The 22,346-nt window shown below is 33.8% G+C and overlaps 2 protein-coding genes across 4 annotated transcripts; both read left to right on the top strand.

Annotated features, from left to right (window-relative positions):
* The first annotated feature begins 1,356 nt into the window (after positions 1 to 1,356).
* Positions 1,357 to 14,067, top strand: LOC125838151 (1-aminocyclopropane-1-carboxylate oxidase homolog 1-like). 3 transcript variants are annotated; one of them, XM_049517215.1, is made up of 3 exons: positions 1,357 to 1,899; positions 2,491 to 2,897; positions 13,970 to 14,067. In XM_049517215.1, the coding sequence occupies exons 1-3, from the start codon at positions 1,388 to 1,390 to the stop codon at positions 13,987 to 13,989; spliced, it is 939 nt and encodes a 312-aa protein (XP_049373172.1). In that variant the 5' UTR covers positions 1,357 to 1,387; the 3' UTR covers positions 13,990 to 14,067. The 3 variants fall into 3 exon arrangements, with proteins under 3 accessions (XP_049373172.1, XP_049373171.1, XP_049373173.1); XM_049517214.1 differs by lacking the exon at positions 13,970 to 14,067 and adding an exon at positions 3,448 to 3,800 and having other exon boundaries at positions 2,491 to 2,812; XM_049517216.1 differs by lacking the exon at positions 13,970 to 14,067 and adding an exon at positions 3,362 to 3,497 and having other exon boundaries at positions 2,491 to 2,812.
* On the top strand, positions 9,743 to 12,327 carry LOC125838159 (uncharacterized). The gene is made up of 5 exons (XM_049517224.1): positions 9,743 to 9,948; positions 10,726 to 11,078; positions 11,420 to 11,515; positions 11,821 to 11,880; positions 11,961 to 12,327. Exons 1-5 carry the CDS (start codon positions 9,855 to 9,857, stop codon positions 12,159 to 12,161), a joined length of 804 nt encoding a protein of 267 aa, XP_049373181.1. The 5' UTR covers positions 9,743 to 9,854; the 3' UTR covers positions 12,162 to 12,327.
* Positions 14,068 to 22,346: the final 8,279 nt, after the last annotated feature.

The following is a 22,346-nucleotide window of genomic DNA, read 5'->3' on the forward strand; positions in this document are numbered from 1 at the left end:
TATTGTTGTAATCTCTACATAACTAAGTAATACCTACATAACTAATACTTGCATAATTGATACCAACATAACTGATACCACATAACTAAATCCTGCATAACTAAACCATGCATAACTAATATTTGCATAACTCTAACCAATAACCAAACGGCCCCTAACTATATTAACCTTTTCAAAATTTTATCACAAATTATTTATTCTTATAAAAATGACCCCACTTTTTAAAAAAACACATTCAAATAATCAAATATTATTTGCAAAATCAATAGCTTAACACAAGTTCAACTTCAAAAAAATTAAATAAAGTGATATTTTTTTTGTAATAGTATGTGGTAGTTCTTATATGAGATCTAATCTATGACATTATACAACTATCTATTTTGAGATATTATTTTATTTAGTGCAATTTGGTTGTATGTCTCAGGTAAATTAGTCAAGTAATTTTTAGAAACTGAGAAATATAATCCATATTTAGAAAAACCTAATATATAAATATATCTTTTAACTTGACTTTGTCTGACATCTATGACATTCAACTTAGGGTGTGCACAAGTAAGCACTTAAAATTTTATAAAGTTGAAGAAGTAGAAACACGCGTCCTACGGGGAATAACACACGTAGGAGCCACATAAAAAATCGCATAGGACGTGAATTATATTGTCATGTAGGACGTCAAGTAGAACACAAGTGTCAACTTGTTCAATTTTATACAAGATTATGTGTTTACTTATGAACACCTAAAATTGAAGGACATAGATGTTAGATGAAACCAAATTAAATGACATATTTATGTATTATGCCTTTAGAAAAAGTATATTTAAATTCGAAATATTTTTTGTATAAAATTTAACCAAACACGACTTCAACTATAATTTTTTTAAATAAAATAAACAATATTTTTTCATGACCAAACCACACTAAGAAAGGAAATGATTTAAAGCCCTCAAATTTGAATTTTTGGTATGAAAAAATCTCATTCAAAAATAAAAAAGATTTTTAAAAAAAATGTATAAGCTTGTATGTACAGGCTTTGGAGTAAATCAATAAATGGGGTCCATGTAACTTTGCAATAATTTCTTTTACTCCTCCCAATGTATTGGTACACGTGTGGCCATTAGAATCCACAACTATTGACTTAGTGGTGGATACATTGAGAATTACATAAATTTTGGTTGGTTTTCTGGAAATCTTAATACTTTATGCACAACGTACAATTAAACTAAGCTTGAAATTTATTTTGGTTGACAAAAATGTTCTTGGTCGTCCTCTCTTCACCTTTCTATATAATAGAAATATACAATTAAAAAAAAAAAACTTTTGTCATTTAGTTAGTTGGAGTATTTCATTTCTTCTCCTCAAGCTTTAATTTCTCTAGCAGAAAAAAAAAATGGTTCTCAAAAATGAACATAGCTATGAAAGAAGAAGTGAATTAATAGCTTTTGATAACACACAAGCTGGTGTTAAAGGACTAGTTGATGCAGGAGTTAAAACAGTACCAAAAATTTTCTACACACCACAAGATGCATATTCAAATGATCCTGAAAAAAACCAATTCAGTATTCCTGTTATAGACTTAGATGGCATAAGTAAAGATCCAATTCAACATAAGGAAATCATCGAAAAAATACGGGATGCATCGGAAGTGTGGGGGTTTTTTCAAGTGGTAAACCATGGAATTCCTCGAAGTGTTTTGGAAGAAATGTTGAATGGTGTTAGGAGATTCTATGAGCAAGATACTGAGGTGAAGAAACAATGGTACACGCGGGATACCTCGAAAAAAGTTGTGTATAATAGCAATTTTGATCTGTTTAAGTCTGCATCAGCTAACTGGAGGGATACTACTTATTGTAATATGGCTCCACTCCCTCCTTCTGCTGATGAATTGCCAGACGCTTGCAGGTATATATAGTAGATGTTGAATTTTTCTAGCGTATTCGTGTGTTTATTTGTTTATATTTTGAATATCCTTACTGAAAATGCTGGCGGATTTCAACCATATTTTGAAATTTATGCCCAAAAGTTAAGTAGATGCATTTTCAGGGTGTTCAAACAAAGTTCTTGAAGCTTTCTTCCCAATATGATTTGTAGTGTTTATGTTGTAAATTGTAATACTCCCTCCGTTCCAAAAAGAGTGATCTAGTTTGACTTGACACGAAGTTTAAGAAAAATAAAAAAGACTTTTGAATCTTGTGGTCCTAAATTAAAGTTATATCGAATGTACAAAATTGCCCTTTAATCTTGTGACCATAAAAATGTCACTCGAAAAGATGAAATTAAAATGTTACCGAAAAAGGAAAGAGATCATTTTTTTTAAACAGAGTATATACTTCTGTGGGGAAAATTGGAACTTCTCTTGAGGTATAGCAAGGCTTAATAGTCTAAATGTCATTTGTAAACGTAATCAATAGTAGGGCAAGAGTTTTCAGTGATGAGAGTGAAAGAAGTAACACAAAGTCTTATGAACTGTTACATTATTTTATTTTCCTGCAGGGATATTCTGATTGAGTACGTGGAGCAAGTGAAGAAGTTAGGGCGTTCTTTGTTTGAATTACTCTCTGAAGCGCTTGGTCTCAACCCGAGCTATCTGAATGACATTGGTTGTTCAGAGGGGCTTGCTGTTTTGTATCATTGTTATCCAGCATGCCCTGAGCCAGAGCTAACTCTTGGAGCTGGAAAGCATTCAGACAGTGACTTCCTCACAGTGCTGCTACAAGATCATTTAGGAGGCCTTCAAGTTCTTCATAAGAATTACTGGGTTGATATTCCTCCGGTCTCTGGTGCATTAGTAGTAAATGTTGGTGAACTTTTACAGGTAATTGTATTTTATATATTACGCACTTGTGGCATAAACTCATATATCATGCTTTTTATTGAGCCGAGGATTAATTGGAAACAACCTCTCTACCTCCCAAGGTAGAGGTAAGGTCTGCATAAACTCTATTCTGACCTCACTTGTGGGATCACGCTGGGTTTATTATTGTTCTTGTTGTTGTTGCTCTTGTGGCATAAACTCATATAGAAAGTGTATCATGTTTTTCATTGAGTTGAGGGTTTATCGGAAACAACATCCTCTACCTCCTAAGGTAGGGATAAATTTTGCATAAACTCTATCATCCTCAGACTCCACTTGTGGGATTACATTGGGCTTATTATCGTTGTTGTTAATCTTGTGGCATAAACTCATATATCATAGTATATCATGCTCTTCATTGAGGCAAGGGTTTATCAAAAACAATATTTCTACCTCCCAAGGTAAGAGTAAAGTTCGATGTCCGCATACACTCTATCCTCCCCAGACTCAATTGTGGCCATTACAATGTTTTTGTTGTTGTTGGTGGTGGTGATGGTGCTCTTGTGGCAGGTTTCTTAGAAATGATTCAAAGATTGGGATATTTTTAGATTTGAATTTGAAATGTGCTCAACTCAGTTTTGTTGGAAAATTTGCAGCTCATATCAAATGACAAGTTGAAGAGCATTGCACACAGAGTACTGGCAAGCCGTGTTGGTCCAAGAGTATCGATGGCCAGTTTCTTTACCACGGGTCATTCGTTATCGTCAAGAGTTTATGGACCAATTAAGGAGTTGTTATCAGAAGATAATCCCGCGAGGTATAGGGAAACTAGTGTGAAGGACTATGCAGATCATTATAATGCAACAGGGATAGGAGGGAAATCTGCTTTGTCAGATTTTAGGATATGAAACATTTGTTAGTCTGTAACTGTTAGATCCTACAATCAGTTATATATGTAACTATTGTACTGAATTAAGACATACAAGTGTGTACTGTTATTTTGATTTGGATTCTACTCATTATGGCCTACTTAAACATGAGAGTTTACTATACAAGTGAAGTCTCAAGTAGACAAACAATGAACATGCATTGAAGAGTGAAGTGTTAGGGTTTTGCTCTGATTTTCTTACCTTATTTGAAGTTTATTTTTTCCTAAAAGAAAAGACAAAACATTATCATATATGTTTTTACTTTTCATGAAAAAAAATATATTCTTCTTTCATATTTGGTTTATTCTTTTCTTAGATGAAAAATTTGAAGATCTCTATTCTCATAGCATAACACAAGAACATCCACAATATAGACGTTTAAGAGTTTAGTTTATGGGGAGATTTATTATCTCAACAGTTCTAATATTTCTTTTATATTAGTTTTTGTATAATAATATTATGTTTTTTAGTATAAGTTTTTGTGTCTCATTTATCGATCATATGATTTGCAATTGTAAATTTTCGCATAATGCCCTAATCACCTTCATAACCCAACATGAAGACCCTAAGAAAACAGAAATTCACATCAGATGCATGACTTTAGATATGAGGTTGTAGATGACACAAATTACGGTAAGATGTTAGTAGTAGTATAGTATTGTCTTGTTTATCCTTCATTAATAGTAGTAGTAGTATTTCTCCAGTAATTTTTGTCCTCCAAATTCTATTACATTCTACTATCTCTAGTACTTGGATTATTGCACTATCTTATTATAGTTTCTCTTCCTTTTTTACCAAAATGGTTTGTCATGCGCTTCTTACCTTAGAAAATTATTATTACAAATCATTACTCGCCGCCGATCAAAATTAATTCCTAATTTGTCCAAACTTTTTCAATATCACCATTCACCATATTTCCCCAAGTCTCACCTTGTAATATTACGATATGTGGATAGAAGAACAACACTTGTAGTGGCCTCCAACATGCTCAATATAAGTAACCCTCGAACATGCTCAAAATAAGTAGGGGTTCACTTTCGGGAGGCAATCAAATTGGCTATCCACTTGGCCCTCTACTATTTGATCCATATTTATTAAAATAACATTAAAGGAAAGCATATTAATATAACTTAATACACTAAATCTCAAAGAACCCATTTCCCAAAAGAGCGTGGTGTGGGGGTCTAAGTCCTCATGCGTATTCGTGATATTGTTGACTAATTATGTTCTTGCTTCATTATGGTCGTCACTTGTTCCACTACTAAAAAGATAGTAAATACCGACCTAAAAATTACTGACCTCAAATAGAAGTCGGTAATTTCCGACCTCTGTAGGTCGGTATTGTTAAAAAGAATAAAAAATAAAAAAACTTCTACAAGGAGTCGGTTTTTATGAAAAATAAAGTGGGAAAATCAAATACGACCTCTGGAGGTCGGAATTTTTCCTAAACAAAATGAATTACAATAAAAACTGACCTCTTGATGTCGGTATTAAATAAATCAATAAATAATAATATTTTATTTTTTCTCAATTAAATATAAAAAAACAAAATTGAGAAATATTTTGAATTAATTTTATTTAAATCGTCTTCCTGAGGACGATTTTGTGTAAAATAAAAAACAAAGAATTATAATACCGACTTTCGAAAGTCAGTAAAATTAAATAGTATGTAATTAAATTAATTTTCATTAAAATATTTATATAGTGACTTCCAGAAAATTAATAAATTAATATTTTCAATTAACTTTAAATAAATCGTCCTCCGGATGACGGTTTTATATAAGTTCAAAAATAAATTAATATAAAATACCGACTTCCTTATGTTAGTATTATTTAATTAACATGACTACTTTTTATTTATCTTATAATTTAATGTGATACCGACCTCATGAGGTCGGTATTTTTTATTTAATCTAATTACTTTTAATAAAAGCGACACCCGGAGGTCGGTTTGTTTAAAATATTCCTATTAATCATAATTTTGCTATTGTGCATAATACTAAATTTTCATTTTATGAAATAGACAATAGAACATCGTAAAGTACTGTACAAAGCAAGTTCTATCAAGATATTTACGTTCGATCTTGAATGGATGTCAAGTGTAGTGATCATACCGTAGGCACTGACATGTAAAGGATAATTCATTGGAGTATGAAATATGTTGATTATATACTCGTCGAGTAGTTTAACAAATCAAGTCTTATATATTAATGTTTCAGATATGAAATATATTATCAATTAAAGAAATACCGATGATCAATTTAAGGAGATTTTATATATTAAATTTGATATTGATAAACTTCTGTTGATCGATAAAATTAAATTTATATAATTAGGAGGTATATATATATATATATTGTTGACACTCGATTTTGACTGACTTATTCGATTAAATACATATTTTAAAAACATATTACGAGTTTTAAAATCTTAATCGATTTTGTCTAAAATTATATATTATAGTATCGCTAATTTACAAAATTATCAATTATTATTATTAAATTATTATATTTATCGATAGTTAAACTCGAAATAACTACTTTATTTAAATGTTTTTAAATTTAGGTGTGTTTAATTTATATGAAAATACTTTAATATATGTAGTATTTTATTAATTGAATAGCATTTCCTTAATCTCTCCTTAAATCATTTAAATCATAACCTCTTTTGTTCAATTTGTTTAATTCATAGCCCTCTTCATATCCAGTTCTATTTCAACTCCAGCCTTTCATATCCAATTTCATGTCAAATATGGCCATTTGCTTATTTCAATTATAGCCTCTCAACACTTTTCAATTATAGCCTATGATTCAATTCAATTCTCAAAAGCCCCATCTTTAATCTCAGCCATTCATTCATCCAAATCAACTACAAGATCAAATCTTGATCGTCCATATCATTCAAACCAAAGACTGAGATTAAATCTTCATTCTTATCAATTTTAAACCAAAAGAACCAAAACCCTAAGCCATCTCTCCCTCTCCTCTATTCTCCTAGCAGCTCAGGCGAAGCAGCGAACGGCGCCGGCCAGCGAGCAGCCGCGAAAACCAGCCGGCAACTGGGCGGCGCCTCAGATCCGTTCTTCTCGCCAGCAAGCGAAAGCCGGCGAGCCTCTTTCTCTCTTCTCCTCCGCTCCAGTGAGGACGAAAACAACAAACAGCAGCTCCAGCTGCTCTGACCAGCGAACGGCGAGCAGCCAACTCCGGCGAACCCCATCGAAGACAACAACAACAACAGCGAGACCCTCGCATCTCCATTCCTCTCCTCTTCGGCGATGTTCTAGTAATCCAGGTATTTGATTAATCATCATACATACATAACAGTACTTGTAATAAAGCTAAATTGAAGTTTACGTAGTGTCCAACAATTTCTCAAACACGTCTGTAAATAACTCTAATATTAGAACTCTAAAACTATTCAAATTTATTTAAGCTCTAGTTATATGAGACTGGCAAAACTAGATAATCAAACTTGGGATGGAAGGAGAAACAATGTATGTGAATGTAGATTTATTAGGAGTCTAGACTCTCTAGAGAAAAATTAACTCTTGACTCACTGGAGCCTTTATCTCAATATGAAACTGACACTCTGAAACAATAGAGTTCATTCCAACAATCTTTGTATGGAAACAAGAAGACATACTGATTCCCAAGTAATTTGTGACATTCATCAGTCATCTTACCCAAGAGTCAGTTGTATGGAAGTTAGTGAGCACTCTTCTGCATTTATTTTACGTAAACCGTCTTTGTTTGAAAGATATACAAACACACCACTGGATAAAACAAACAAGAAACCTCAGAATTAACAAGTGGAGCTTAGGTATAAATAGCCATGTCCTATTGGAGAACCATTCAAGTTAATAAGGCAGAAGCAAGAACATTCAGTCACTCCTGCCAATGTTATGTATGCACATATGAACATAGAAAGGCTGCATGAAGTAATAGCATCCAGTCAAACCATTTTACCTTTGAAGTATGGAAACCACTAACATGCGCACATAGAAAAGGACTCAATTTCTGACCTCCTTGAGCACACAACATTTTAGAAACTAATTTCAGCATGCTCCCATAAAAAAAGAGACCTTTAATCAATAAGACAGTATTCGTTATCTATAATGTGTTTAAATTTCTAAAGTTCAAGTACAATTGTTTTCTATAATGTGTTTGTGTCCATCTAGTATTGATACTTGAGTTTAATTTTGTGATAATTTGTTTGTGTCCATCGAGGGTTGGCTTAGCTTTAAATTAGGTGATAATGTATTTGTTTAGCATAAGTACCAACACTAGTTGATCTTATTGATGACAAAATTGATTTTCTTGCAAAATCAATTTGTGTCCATCTAGTGTTGACACTTGGATTTAAATTTAGAAATAATATATTTGTTAAGCATAAGTACCAACACTAGTTGATCTTATTGATGACAAAATTGATTTTCTTACAAGATCGATTTGTGTCCATCTAGTGTTGATACTAAGCTTTAATTTAGGAATAATGTGTTTGTTAGGCATAAGTACCAACACTAGTTGATCCTATTGATGACAAAATTGATTTTCTTGCAAGATCGATTTGTGTCCATCTAATGTTGATATTAAAGTTTTAATTTCGGAATAATGTGTTTGTTAAACATAAGTACCCAACACTAGTTGATCCTACTGATGACAAAATTGATTTTCTTGCAAGATCAATTTGTGTCCATCTAGTGTTGACACTTGGCTTTAAATTTAGAAATAATATATTTGTTAAAGCATAAGTACCAACACTAGTTGATCCTATTAGTTGGTAGATTTAGTTGTTGGAATTAATTCCAAAGTAGTTATAGTTAATGTTGTTTAGTTGTTGAAATAAGTTCGAATAAAGTTTAATTAACCCCTAGCTAGTTTGACTCATTATTTAAAATGATGTGGTTTAGTTGGTGGATTTAGTTGTTGGAATTAAGTTAAAACTAGTTAGAATTAAAAAGTTGTTTAGTTGTTGAAATAAGTTCAAATAAATAATGTGGTTTAGTTGGTGGATTTAGTTGTTGGAATTAAGTCAAAACTAGTTAGAGTTAATATTGTTTAGTTGTTTAAATAAGTTCAAATAAACAATGTGGTTTAGTTGGTGGAATTAATTCAAAACTAGTTAGAATTAAAAAGTTGTTTAGTTGTTTAAATAAGTTCAAATAAAAATTATAATGTGGTTTAGTTGGTGGATTAAGTTGTTGGAATTAAGTCAAAACTAGTTAGAGTTAAAGTTGTTTAGTTGTTGAAATAAGTTCAAATAAATAATGTGGTTTAGTTGGTGGAATTAATTCAAAACTAGTTAGAGTTAATGTTGTTTAAATAAGTTCAAATAAATAATGTGATTTAGTTGGTAGATTTAGTTGTTGGAATTAAGTCAAAACTAGTTAGAGTTAAAGTTGTTTAGTTGTTTAAATAAGTTCAAATAAATCATTTGGTTTAGTTGGTGGAGTTAATTCAAAACTAGTTAGAGTTAATATTTTTTAGTTGTTTAAATAAGTTCGAATAAACAATGTGGTTTAGTTGGTGGATTTAAGTAAAACTAGTTAGAGTTAAAAAGTTGTTAGTTGTTTAAATAAGTTTAAATAAATAATGTGGTTTAGTTGGTGGATTTAGTTGTTGGAATTAAGTCAAAACTAGTTAGAGTTAAAGTTGTTTAGTTGTTGAAATAAGTCCAAATAAATAATGTGGTTTAGTTGGTGGAATTAATTCAAAACTAGTTAAAAGTTAATGTTGTTTGGTTGTTTAAATAAGTTTAAATAAATAATGTGATTTAGTTGGTAGATTTAGTTGTTGGAATTAAGTCAAAACTAGTTAGAGTTAAGGTTGTTTAGTTGTTTGATCGTATTTTAGTTTATTTTGAAGTTGGATGAAGTTTATTTTGAAGTAGATATGTATATGTTGAAAAATAGTGTGTTGGCAACTCTTTGGGCTGTATTCGTGCATTTTTCAAGTAAAAATTAGAGTTTATCCCTCAAATTTGAGTTTATGTAGCCCAATTATTTACTTATCCACAGCCCAAAGCCCCATTTTCAAAGCCCATATACAGCACTCTACGCTTCCATTATCCAAGTAGGAACCAAATCGGCGAATCCGTTTTCCATCTCCGCCGCTGCTGCCGCCGTCGTCACCAAGATGAAGATTGTCCGAGGTGTCTTAAGGACTTCCAACGCTTGCCTATCTCGTTATTCAGCTCATCATCGGACTTTTTCTGCACTTCCGAATTTTGGTAGGTACTACTGTTTATTCAATTTTCTAACGAATTCCTTACTTTATCATGCTAATTTGTAGTTTCTTTAACTGAAAATGTGCAAATTTAGTTTTATTGAGCTTATTTTGAATCCTATTATCGTTGTTCAGCAATTTTCTATTGACTTTACGCCAGAAAACGGAGGTGGCTGACCTCAAACTATTTAGATCTGGTCGGTTCTCGTTGTTCAGAAATTTCATTTTTAGTGTTTGAATTAAGTAGAACTGTGCACTCCTTGGCTCAACTTGAGATACGAAATGCCCTCCTTGAACTCTTTTGAACTTCAGGGATTAATCGCCTCTTAAATGAGCCTTGATCAATATTGGTTTTCCTCATACATCTTCCAAGATCACTCAGGAAAAAACTGTTTTAGGAGAAAACTGTTTAGGAGTTATTTCTCAAAAAAAATAAATGAAGTTGTTTAGGAGTTTTAAATAGCTGAGCATGTTGAACATACAATGACAATCGGCATCCTGTGATTGAATAGTGGAAATAATTCTAACATGGTCAAGCATCTCTTGGATGATATTTTACTGGCTCACTAATCCTTCACAAATTGTCTGCCTTTCATATTGGACAATCCTAATTGACATTACTAATTTTCATCTTTAAGACGCTCTAGCTTTATCTGATTCTTCTATATTGTGTAATTATGTGCTTCTTCATCATTGGTCATCATCACCTTTTTCATTATATGCATTTTCTCTTTTATCTGCATCCCTGGTAATGGACACAACTTTCCTTGTCACTACACAGCCTCTGATGATAAGCAAAGCACCAACTCATTTGAGTCTGCTGAAGACTTTGAAAGACGAATTTTTGGTGATAGTTCGGGTAGCAGGCCAAGTTCAAACTCCTTTTTCAGAAAGCTTGACGACGCTGAAAAGTCTTATGATAGATCTAGTATGGGCTCCACATTCAATTCTGGAAACAGATCTAGTATCCTTGATGGTCTAGATGAGAGTTTTAATACATTATCAGATGGGATGGATGGTAAGCTGAAGGAAGCAGCCAGCTATTTTCAGGTTGATCCTGATGAAGTAAACAAAGAAGATTATGCTTACAGAGCAGATATGACCTTTTGGCCCGGGAACACTTATGAACTCAAGGTATGAGTAATGAGCTACCATTTGTTGTATGCTTTTAACATCTTGAGTGTCAATTCCATATAAGGATATGTCTCACTGTGGTTTTTGTATATCTTGTACCCATATTGGTGTTTCAACCTTCAACAGCTTCCATCAAACATTCAATTGTTTGGGCCTGCTAGAATTGTATACTCTTAAGTGTGTATTTCCTAGTACACCTCGTTTTCATGCTTTGTTCGCTGTTGGAAGAGCAAACTTATGGATGACATTAATTTGTTGCCATAGCTCAACATGTTCTCATGCTCTATATTTCCTATGGTGCTGTCATGTCCACCTCTAAGCTTTTCATTATTATCATGCAGGATCTTGATCTTAGAAAACCAGGAGTTCGCAAGCCCAAAAAAAGGGATGAATTTGAAACTACGACAGAGGAAGTTTTGCGCAAAGCTGATTTCAGGGTTTGTATTCTTTGTTCTACATCACTTTGACCATGTATGGCTTTAAAATGTATCCACATATGCACCCCAATGTCTGCACGTGGAAACACCCTTGAGCACGTATATTACTTATTTGATATTCTTAGCATCAAGTCTCTGTTTAGTTTATTGTTGCTGAATATCATGTTCTAAGCACCGTGATGTTGCTTATAAACATAAAAGTAGTGTCTTCCTCCCAAGTATTGCGTTGTAATTTTGGCCCATTGTGTGCCTTCTGACTCTTACGAAGTTATCTGATTTATACCTTTAACAAATTTGCAATACAGAATGTGAGATTCCTAGCTAACTTCATCACAGAGGCGGGAATTCTCCACAAGAGGAGCAAGGTTCGTAATCAAATCCATCGACTAATTTTTGACGATTGAATATGTAAGTATTTCTTATTCTTTCTTTCGGTCATGTATAGACTGGAATTAGTGCCAAGGCCCAAAGAAAGATTGCCAGGGAAATAAAAACTGCCAGAGCTTTCGGTCTGATGCCTTTTACAACTATGGGAACAAAACACTTTGTATTTGGCAGAACAATGGAGGACCTTGATGCTGATTATGAATATGAGATGTACGACCCCAATTTTGTCGATTCAGAAGCTGGTCGGGAACCTTTTTAATCCTTGAAAGAATACTTCTAGTTACCATTTGTTTTACTTATCCTTGGTTTGTCCTTGAGAACATGTATTTCAGTTATTGCTAAGGGCTGATTTGCAGATGAGGAATTAGCATACTTACTCACTTTCATCCAATGAAAAGATGTTCTCTAAATTTTGTTTCAAATTGCATACTGCTTCAAAGGACTGCCCTACATAATACATGCTGGTATCATTGGACATTAAATGATTTAGCTGTTGGAACTCTCCTCCTTTGGATGTTGTGATTTGGTTCATTTTGAGGATGTTCAACATTAACTTTTGGCTCTACTTCAGTTTTCGTTACTTTAAACAAATAAACAGCTGCCTTTTTCTGCATAACCTTCAAAGTGAAGTCAATATAGAGTTCGTATGAGAATTGATGTAATTACTTACCTTGTGCAGATTTAACAGTATGTTTTAGCTCGACATAGACTCCAAGATTTTTCGTTTTTCTATCTGCTGTGATTTGGTTGAGAAGATTATTGTTACTAGGTAGGTGGACTCATTATCCATCGAGTTTTGAGCCCTCATTAGCCTCGAGGATTTCTTGGTTATCAAAATAAACAAGCAATGTAGGAATTCAGTTTTCGTTACTTTAAACAAATAAACAGCTGCCTTTTTCTGCATAACCTTCAAAGTGAAGTCAATATAGAGTTCGTATGAGAATTGATGTAATTACTTACCTTGTCCAGATTTAACAGTATGTTTTAGCTCGACATAGACTCCAAGATTTTTCGTTTTTCTATCTGCTGTGATTTGGTTGAGAAGATTATTGTTACTAGGTAGGTGGACTCATTATCCATAGAGTTTTGAGCCCTCATTAGCCTCTAGGATTTCTTGGTTATCAAAATAAACAAGCAATGTAGGAATTCTATTGCAAAGTCTTTTGAGGAACTTTTGTGACAGTAGGCATAGGATATGAATTATGTCATGTATGAAATCTGTTTGCTTTGGTTCAGTTAAGTAGAATGGAACATCAATTTTATTCATTATGTGTGCAATTGTTTGTGCCTCAGTGAAATTAATTTTGTAATTTGTTGCTTTATCTTATTCAGAACAACAAGGACTTGTTTCTTGGTGTGCATTTGATTTTTTTGGATTGATTTTATATTATTTGGTTTGGATCTTTTGGTTTTTGATTCCTAAAAAATGTAATCCAATTCGAACTAAAATAATTAAGTAACATAATTAAAGTTATATTTGTAATTTCAAATAATCCTGAAAAAAATCAATTCTGTAGTCCTGTTATAGACTTGGATGGCATAAGTAAAGATCCAATACAACATAAGGAAATCATCTAAAAAATATGCGATGCATCGGAAGTGTGGGTTTTTTTTTCAAGTGGTGAATCATGGAATTCCTCAAAGTGTTTTGGAAGAAATGTTGAATGGTGTTAGGAGATTTTACGAGCAAGATACTGAGGTGAAGATACAATGGTATACACGGGATACATCGAAAAAAGTTGTGTATAATAGCAATTTTGATCTGTTTAAGTCTGCATCAGCTAACTGGGGATTGCTGTTTTGAATCATTGTTAGCCGGCATGCCCTGAGCCAGAGCTAACTCTTGGAGCTGGCAAGCATTCAGACAGTGACTTCCTCACAGTGCTGCTACAAGATCATTTAGGAGGCCTTCAGGTTCTTCATAAAAATTACTGGGTTGATATTCCTCCTGTCTCTGGTGCGTTAGTAGTAAATGTTGGTGAACTTATTGTATTTTATATATTACTCACTTGTGGCATAAACTCATATATCATGCTTTTTATTGAGCCGAGGATTAATTGGAACAACCTCTCTACCTCCCAAGGTAGGGGTAAGGTCTGCATAAACTCTATCCTGACCTCACTTGTGGGATTATGCTAGGTTTATTATTGTTCTTGTTGTTGTTGCTCTTATGGCATAAACTCATATAGAAAGCATATCAGGCTTTTCATTGAGTTGAGGGTCCGTCCTCTACCTCCCAAGGTAGGGGTAAGGTCTGCATAAACTCTATCCTCCTCAGACCCCACTTGTGGGATTACATTGGGTTTATTGTTGTTGTTGTAGCTGCTCTTGTGGCATAAACTCATATATCAAAGCATATCATGCTTTTCATGGGATATTTTTAGATTCGAATTTGTAATGTGCTAAACTCAGTATTGTTGGAAAATTTGCAGCTGATATCAAATGACAAGCTGAAGAGCATTGCACACATAGTACTGGCAAGCCGTGTTGGTCCAATAGTATCGGTGGCCAGTTTCTTTACCATGGGTCAGTCGTTATCATCAAGAGTTTATGGACCAATTAGGGAGTTGTTATCAGAAGATAATCCCGTGAGGTATAGGGAAACTAGTGTGAAGGACTATGCAGATCATTATAATGCAACAGGGATAGGAGGGAAATCTGCTTTGTCAGATTTTAGGAATATGAAACAATTGTTAGTCTGCAACTGTTTGATCTTACAATCAGTTATATATGTAACTGTTGTGCTGGAATTAAGACATAGAAGTGTGTCTACTGTTATGTTGGTTTGGATTCTACTCATTGTGGCCTAGTTAAACATGAGAGTTTACTATACAAGTGAAGTCTCAAGTAGACAAACAATGAACATGCATTGAAGAGTGAAGACCCTAAGGAAACAGAAATTCACATCAGATGCAAGTAATATTTCCTTAAAAGTATTTGCCGTGCATGACCTTAGATATGAGGTTGTAAGGTCATGAGGTTGTGGATGACACAAATTACAGTAAGCTGTTAGTAGTAGTAGGGTGTTGTCTTGCTTATCCTTCATTAATAGTAGTAGTATTATTTCTCTAGTAATTTTGCCCTCTGATTTCTGTTACATTCTACCATCTCTAGTACTTGGATTATTACATTATTTTAATAATTAGCTTATGAACGTGGATTAAATGGTGCAATTTAATTACTGTAGTGCAACGTAGTCCCTCTTGGACTTGAGAGATAAACATTTTGGTGGTTAGTAAGGACTTAACGATCATTAAATAATTTGAGGGTTAATTATAGGGCAATGATCAGTGGTGGAGTCAGAAATTTGGTGTTCAAGAATTGTATAGAGAAAAAAAAACGAATGAGTGCACTAAAATTTTGTAAATCAAACTATGTAACATAAATAATTACTATTTTTAATTAAAAATTATACTACATTTTTTGAAATCAAACTATATAATATATAGCTTGGATGTTCATGTTTATTTAATAGGAAGTAAATTGACAAAAAAAAAGAGAAAGAGAAAATTCAATTTAGAATTAAACTTAGCCTCATAAGCAGCCACAGTCATATCATCTTGTTCCAAAGTCATGAACTTATCCTTCTTATGATCCCTCAAAGTACGGGGTACATAGTTTTCCAAGAACAGAGCATGAAACTAAGTCCAAGTGAGTGGGGGTAAAGCTGAAGATCTGCATTCCACATAAGCTCTCCACCACTGTTTAGCCTCACATTGAAGCTGAAAAGTCACAAACTCTACTCCATGTTGATGGACAATTCCCAACTTATGAAGCCTCTCATAACAACCTAAAATAAACGCATAAGCATCATCATTCTCAGAATCAAGAAACATAGAAGGCTTTAGCTTCAAAAACTTAGTCAACATTTCATGCTCATTACCAGTTATAACATGACCCAACAAAGGATGGAAGAAAGCATCAGTACGTCCAGTTCCACCCACCTTGGGTACAGTGATAGCAATAAGGGAATTGGCGGGAGCTTGAGGTGCTTGATCTGTGGGGATGACTCCAGGATGAACCAATTCTTTCAAGAATGACATAATCTGTTGAGCTAACATTGGGTCTAATGACGGAATACTTGTAGTCTCAGTTTGTACCCCTTCTTTTTGTCCAACATCCTCATCATTCTCAATCTCTACATTCTCCTCTACTTGTTCATGGTGTGCATGAGGATTCTCATTTCTGGGAGCATTCTCAATCGGAACTCCACCCCTAGTAGGTTCTACCTTTCCTTGGTCTCTTCCTCTACCCTTGCCTCGATCGCGACCTCTTGTTGTGGACTCTTTAGCTGGTGCATTGACGGGAGCTACAGGTCTGACGCAGTTGAACCTAGTGTTAACCATCTGCGGACAAAAGAATGAAGGAGATTAGCTACCAATTTGAATCGCTAGATACCAATTGGACCCAAGCCATAGAACGAAAGGAGTAAAGAGAAAACATAGAGATTTCCTAAAGTCCTATAGCCTCTAGAAGAAAAGTACAAACGTCTCCGTACCGTTCCGCAAGACTCTACTAGACTTGTTTTGGTACATCGAGATCAACGAACCTAGGGCTCTAATACCAAATTTGTCACGACCCAGACCGTCGTGAGTGACACCTACACTAACCCTCCGATGGGAAAACCATAACTACTAACTAACCTCAAAACTAAGCATTTAAAGATACGGAAGTAGGTTTAAATGTAGAAAAACTGAAGTTCCCATAAACTTCCAAAAGATCTAACAACGACAAACATTGCGGAAATAACGCCTAGAACCTGAAAGTCAATGTACCAAAACTCTAACAATGAACCAAAAGTCTAAAGGAAATGGGTGCAACCCAATTAGCATAAGAATACCTAATGAACTAGTCTAAGTCCGAATAAGATGGACTAAACAGAAAGAGAACTTAAGGCATCCTGGAAGAACTGGCTCACCCTTGAATTCGATGACGATTTCTAAACGAGGTCTGTCAGTAACCGCCTGAAGATGCCCTGTACTCAACAAAGAAAAAACACGTGCAGTATCAGTACACAACTATCGTGTACTGGTAGGATCACGTGGCTATCCCACTAAGTGCAATATAAGCAAGTCATTACCACATTATAAAACATGCATACACCGAACATATACAACATTAATATCATTTCGGATCAATACACAATTCCACATTATCGGCGTTACACATATATGACAAGTCATTGGTCCTCTCACAGAACCCATACTCAAACAGTTAGTGTTCCGGATCGTGACACCCGTTTCCAAGTTAGTGTGCCGGTTCGTGACACCCAATCCAGAGTTTATGTCGGTACGTGGCAACCGATCCTAGTAAGTATGTCGATACGTGACAACCGATCCATTCAACATACCACAATCACAATCACAAGGTACATTCTCAAAAATCATACAATCAAGAGGTGATTCATGTCATATAGGTATTCGTTCATACTCATTTACAATTAATGTGATCAATAAAGCAACATTCGCATACATGCATGCAATACAAGGAAGAAAGTACAAAGATATATCACAAACATGAAATCACAACCATCACCTACCTTGAAACAAGCTTGAATCCCCTAAGAAACTTGATTTTTCCCCTTCCAGATTCTTTCTACTTGATTCTTCCCCTTCCGGATTCTTTCCGCTTGTTCTTGGTCTACAAACAATCAATATAACGCAAGGATCAATAAACGAACCTAATTACCCCGATTATAATTGAAATCATCAACTCTAGGCCAAACCCTTGATCCCACATACCTATTTTTAGGGATTGTTCCACCATAAATTCTAGATCAAAACCCTCCCCCATCAATAATAACCCAAGAAACTAGGTACTACAGATCAAAAAGTGCATTTGGGGAGTGAAAACCTTACTTTTAGCCTCAAGAATGGTGAAAAATTGTCAAGAAAACACCTCGGTTCGTTCTTTCGCTCTCAAAGTCGAAACTTGCTGAATAATGACGTTTTTGGGGTTTATTTCCAACTTAAGTCGTGTCCATCCCGTGTGGTGGACCCTATACCCCGCTCTGGCGGCACAAATCCCGCTTTGGCGGCTTGCGCGGAGACAGAACGTCGGAATTAGAGTTTCAAACCCCCATTTCACAACACACCTTCACCCCATGACACTCAGAAACTACCCGTTCATGCTAAGATCAATTTCGGGAGTTCTACTCGCCCGAATTCAATTTCGTAAAGTCGTACGGGTTCCTTAATGTCTTAATTATCTACTCATGTGGTCAAATTCATAATTAGACCTCCCATTTGTTACCAGATTTCCCCTAGACCTCACTGACTCTGATTTTGTCCAAATCTAGACTAGGTTGGAAAATTTCAAGTTACTGCCAAAAAGTTTTCCGGCCCAAAATTTTTCCCCATTGGCTTTACTATAACGACGGGAACCGTTCGTTACACTGTGCCATAGTAAAGATTATCACACATTCAAAAAATTAAGAAAATTCTTTAAATAGCTATAGATAATTTGAACATTTTATTGTATTATTCGAAAAAACTTTGACCTTCACAATTCACAAACCTCTTGTTTTGGTTTATTCCTCATGCTAATAAATTCTTTTTTAATTTCCAGAACGTCTTTCTTCTTAATTTTATTTTTAAAAAGTAGGGAAAAAAAACTATAGTACGTCTTATTTTTTCTATCATCAAAATATTTTTGTATTTCAAAAAGTTAATTTCTCAATTTTTTCCTTTTGTCCTAATTCTTTTATTCTCTCTTTCAAAATAACAAAATTTGAACAAGTGTTTATAAAATTAAGTTTATTTTATTATTTGTATATACAAAATAAAATGTGCATATGATAGAGAATAATGGTATGGAATGATAACAATGAAATCAAATAATGACCATATATTCTTATCTTTAGTTTTGGGTGAGTGTTGTCTAAATTGAGTATTCTTTCACAAATGCTCAACCCCTGGAAGATAACAAACATCACAAACATTATTATGTCTTCGTTTTATGAGGTGCACTAACGTTTGTTGTTCTATTTTGTGGAGTGCTAAGGGTTATAGGGAATAACTGATTTTATACATCTAGCTGAAAAATAAAATGTAAAGTTCGTAGTAAGGTTTTTAAGTGAAATTTTGGTCTAAATGGGTCTAATACAATTTAAATAATAATAACTTTCTATCCTAGTCTTGTTTGTTATTGAATTCACGTGGGGTATAGAACATTTTGTACGTGAAATTGTGCATGAATAACAAATTACTAATAAATTGAATCTAAAAAATAATTTACAAATATGATAAATTGAATCAAATTTGAGGAAGAAAAATAAATGAAACCGTGTTATCTAAGAAAAGAGAGAAAATGGTCTAAAACCCCCCAATCTATATCCGAAATTGCAACTATACACTCCAACTCCACGGGTGTCTTATTACCCCCTGAACTTCATATTTCTCTATTTTCTACACACTTAAACGTTGACCTATCATAGGAGGTGAGAACACCTCCTCTAGGCGCGTTAGAAGGTGAGAACACCTTAAATTTTGACGAATTTTTTTTCCTCTTGCGGTCATCTTCCCCACCATTAAATAAACCATTGTTTCTTCTTCCCCACCATTAACCCTTGTTCCTTTTATAAAAAAATTCACGGTTTTCTCTCAAAAATAAGTAGGGTTTAGTTGTTTATGTTCATTTCTACTTCAAATCTTGAATTTAGGGTTTGTAATCTGCTCTAATTTCTTATTTAGGTTTCTAATTTGAATTTTGAATTTTCTCGAAATTCATCAAATATGGCAAATGAAAACTTGAATAAGCTTTGTATGGATGAATCAGATCCAATGTTGCTCTTAATTTCACGAATCAACAGAAACCCTAAAAGATAAAGCAAAAACTTGAAATAAGGGATAAAGAACTAACATTTTACTAAATCAGTTGATAAACTACAAAATCAAGTTGAAAATACACAGAAAAATCCTTCGATCATCAATAGAAATGCATATGCAAATGAAGAAGGAGATGAAAAGGAGAAAGGATATTTTTTTTTGGGTCTTTTACGTTTTAGGAGGGAAATGGGGGAAAAACAGGAATTGGGAGTTGAAGAAGTGGGGGACCCGACGCGTGCAATCACGTTGAAATATTTGTTTGGTTTATGTGTTGAGGTTAGCGTTTAAGTGGGTAGAAAATAGAGAAATATGAAGTTCAGGGGGTAATAGGACACCCGTGAAGTTGGAGTGTGTAGTTGGAATTTCGGGTATAGGTTGGGGGGGTTTTAGACCATTTTCTCAAGAAAAGAAGAAGAAGAGAATGTTATGAAAAGCAATATAAAAAATAATGCAAAATATAGTGTATTAATAATGCTTGTATTAAATATACATAAATTATTTTTTACGTTTGGTGTATTAAAAAGGATGCCCTATTAAAAATAACATGCATTGCATAAAAATATTTATTTACAATTATGGTGGACAAGAAGTAAAAGGGGTTTTGAGGGGTAATTGAGTCTTTAAGGATTCTAATGTACTTGTTTGCAACAAATTTTAAAGCGAAAGAAAATAAATTACAATCACAAAAAAATATGAAGAAACATAATTTTATTCATCAAGATTGAGGGTACAATTCTGTTCCTCCCTTGATTCTCCCTCATAAGATTTATTCATGATTCGAGGGCCATTAGTGGCGTATTTCTCGAACTAGGATGATTTGGATTTGACCTCCATATGAATATTCCATGATTTTTATGGAATATATTGAGATCTTGATCTTTAAAAATACCCAAGAGTTTATGGGATATTTTGAGATATTCAAGATTTTGATCTCTTTATGAAATTTTCGAGATTTCGATCTCTATATGTAATTTTCAAAATGCCTTTTAAGAGAATTTAGTACCATTTATATAGGCATAAACTAGGGTTTAGGGTTGAGTAGCATCTAAGAATCCTATTGAAACTGAACACACCTTCTATAGTCTTAATTCGAATTGAACACGTCATGTAGAGTCCCACAAAATTTCAATGTCTACAATACTCATTAAATTCTTTTGCATTACTAGTACCTAAAAATTTAATCACTTGTTCAAAACAAAACTCGACACAATAATAAGTTATAAAGTTAAAACTTCAAACTAAGTTGTTAGTACGCTTTAAACAACTTTTATTAGGCTTAAGTCATCTGCGGCCCCTTAAAGTTGTCCGCATAATTCATTTAGACACCTCAACTAAGGCTTGTATCTATTGAACACTCTAACCGTAAGAAATTTTTACCTATTTGACATAAACTGACAAATAGTTGAAAAATAAAAATGTGTGTATCTCAAACGTGAATACAAAATCGATTTACCAATAAAATGATGACACGTGGTATTGTATTCAAATTTTTTTAAAAGCTCTATTTAAATAATCCAAAAAGTATTTAAAAAAATTTAAAAGTTTTTTTTTTTAATTAACTGCCTCTCCCCCCCCCCCCCCCCCCCTCTTCTTCTTCGATAGACCCAATTCTGGTTCCCCTTCCACCGGAGCCGGTATCGGCACCGGCGACGCCAACAAACCATCGCTCTACCTCTTTTTTCTCTTTCGTAGGCGTCGGCAGTACAAAAAACACCATTGCTATCCACTCAAGCTAAATAGTCATTCTCTTTCATTTCGATAGCATGAATATCTTTTACTCATTGCCTTCATCTTCTATCCATTAGTAACTACTTATAAGAATTGAAAAAAAAAATAACAAACTTTTTCCCAAAAAAAATCAATTCATATTTTTTCATGTAATAAATTGAGCTTCATCGAGATATTTGAGACGTAAATTAACATAAGGGAAATAAGAAGAAGAATGGCAGAGGGTGAGAGAAAGAGAGAGGTGGAGGGGGTGGGGTGTGCGCATGTGTGTAAGAAAAATGATGAAAATGGTGGAATAATAGATGCAGGGATGGGGAAGAAGACGACTGCTCCTTTTTTTTGTTAATTATTTTTTTTCTTTTTTATTAATTCAGGTGCATAAGTTAAGAGTAAAAAAAAGAAAAAATATTATTTTTTGACAACTTAACACGCTCAAAGAAAGTGAGGCACACGTTTTTTGCCATGTCAACATTTTGTGTCTAATAGGAATGACTTTTGAACAAATAAGGTGTTCAATTGGCACAGGAATAAGTTGAAGTGTCTTAAGTGAATTATGCGGACAACTTTAGGTGGCTGGAGATGACTTAAGCCATTTTTATTATTATAGTGTTGTTACATCAATTATTTATATATTATTAAATATCGATACCACTTTAAAAAAAAACATGACATGTTATATACGGCTGATGGTGGTAATTATGCGTTAGATGACTAGTATGTAAATAAATAGTGAAAATGATTTGACATGTAAAAATTCCTTCCTAATCTGGCCATCGATTGGGATTTATGTTTATAGTGACCAAGAAAGTTAGTGGTTCGAGCCATACTGAATACACATTGTTTTATTAGAACCATTTGGATCTCTTCTAGTCGGATAAAAAATCAACTAA

The sequence above is a fragment of the Solanum verrucosum genome, unplaced genomic scaffold (genome assembly GCF_900185275.1).
Source record: "Solanum verrucosum unplaced genomic scaffold, falcon-dt-bn FXZP01000079.1, whole genome shotgun sequence".
In the NCBI taxonomy this organism is placed as follows: domain Eukaryota; kingdom Viridiplantae; phylum Streptophyta; class Magnoliopsida; order Solanales; family Solanaceae; genus Solanum; species Solanum verrucosum.

Coding starts and splice junctions, on each gene's coding strand:
- LOC125838151 (XM_049517214.1), top strand. CDS start 1,388: ATGGTTCTCAAAAATGAACATAGCTATGAAAGAAGAAGTGAATTAATA. Junction 1,900..2,490: donor GAATTGCCAGACGCTTGCAG/GTATATATAGTA, acceptor ATTTTCCTGCAG/GGATATTCTGATTGAGTACG. Junction 2,813..3,447: donor ATGTTGGTGAACTTTTACAG/GTAATTGTATTT, acceptor GAAAATTTGCAG/CTCATATCAAATGACAAGTT.
- LOC125838159 (XM_049517224.1), top strand. CDS start 9,855: ATGAAGATTGTCCGAGGTGTCTTAAGGACTTCCAACGCTTGCCTATCT. Junction 9,949..10,725: donor TTCTGCACTTCCGAATTTTG/GTAGGTACTACT, acceptor GTCACTACACAG/CCTCTGATGATAAGCAAAGC. Junction 11,516..11,820: donor TGCGCAAAGCTGATTTCAGG/GTTTGTATTCTT, acceptor TTTGCAATACAG/AATGTGAGATTCCTAGCTAA.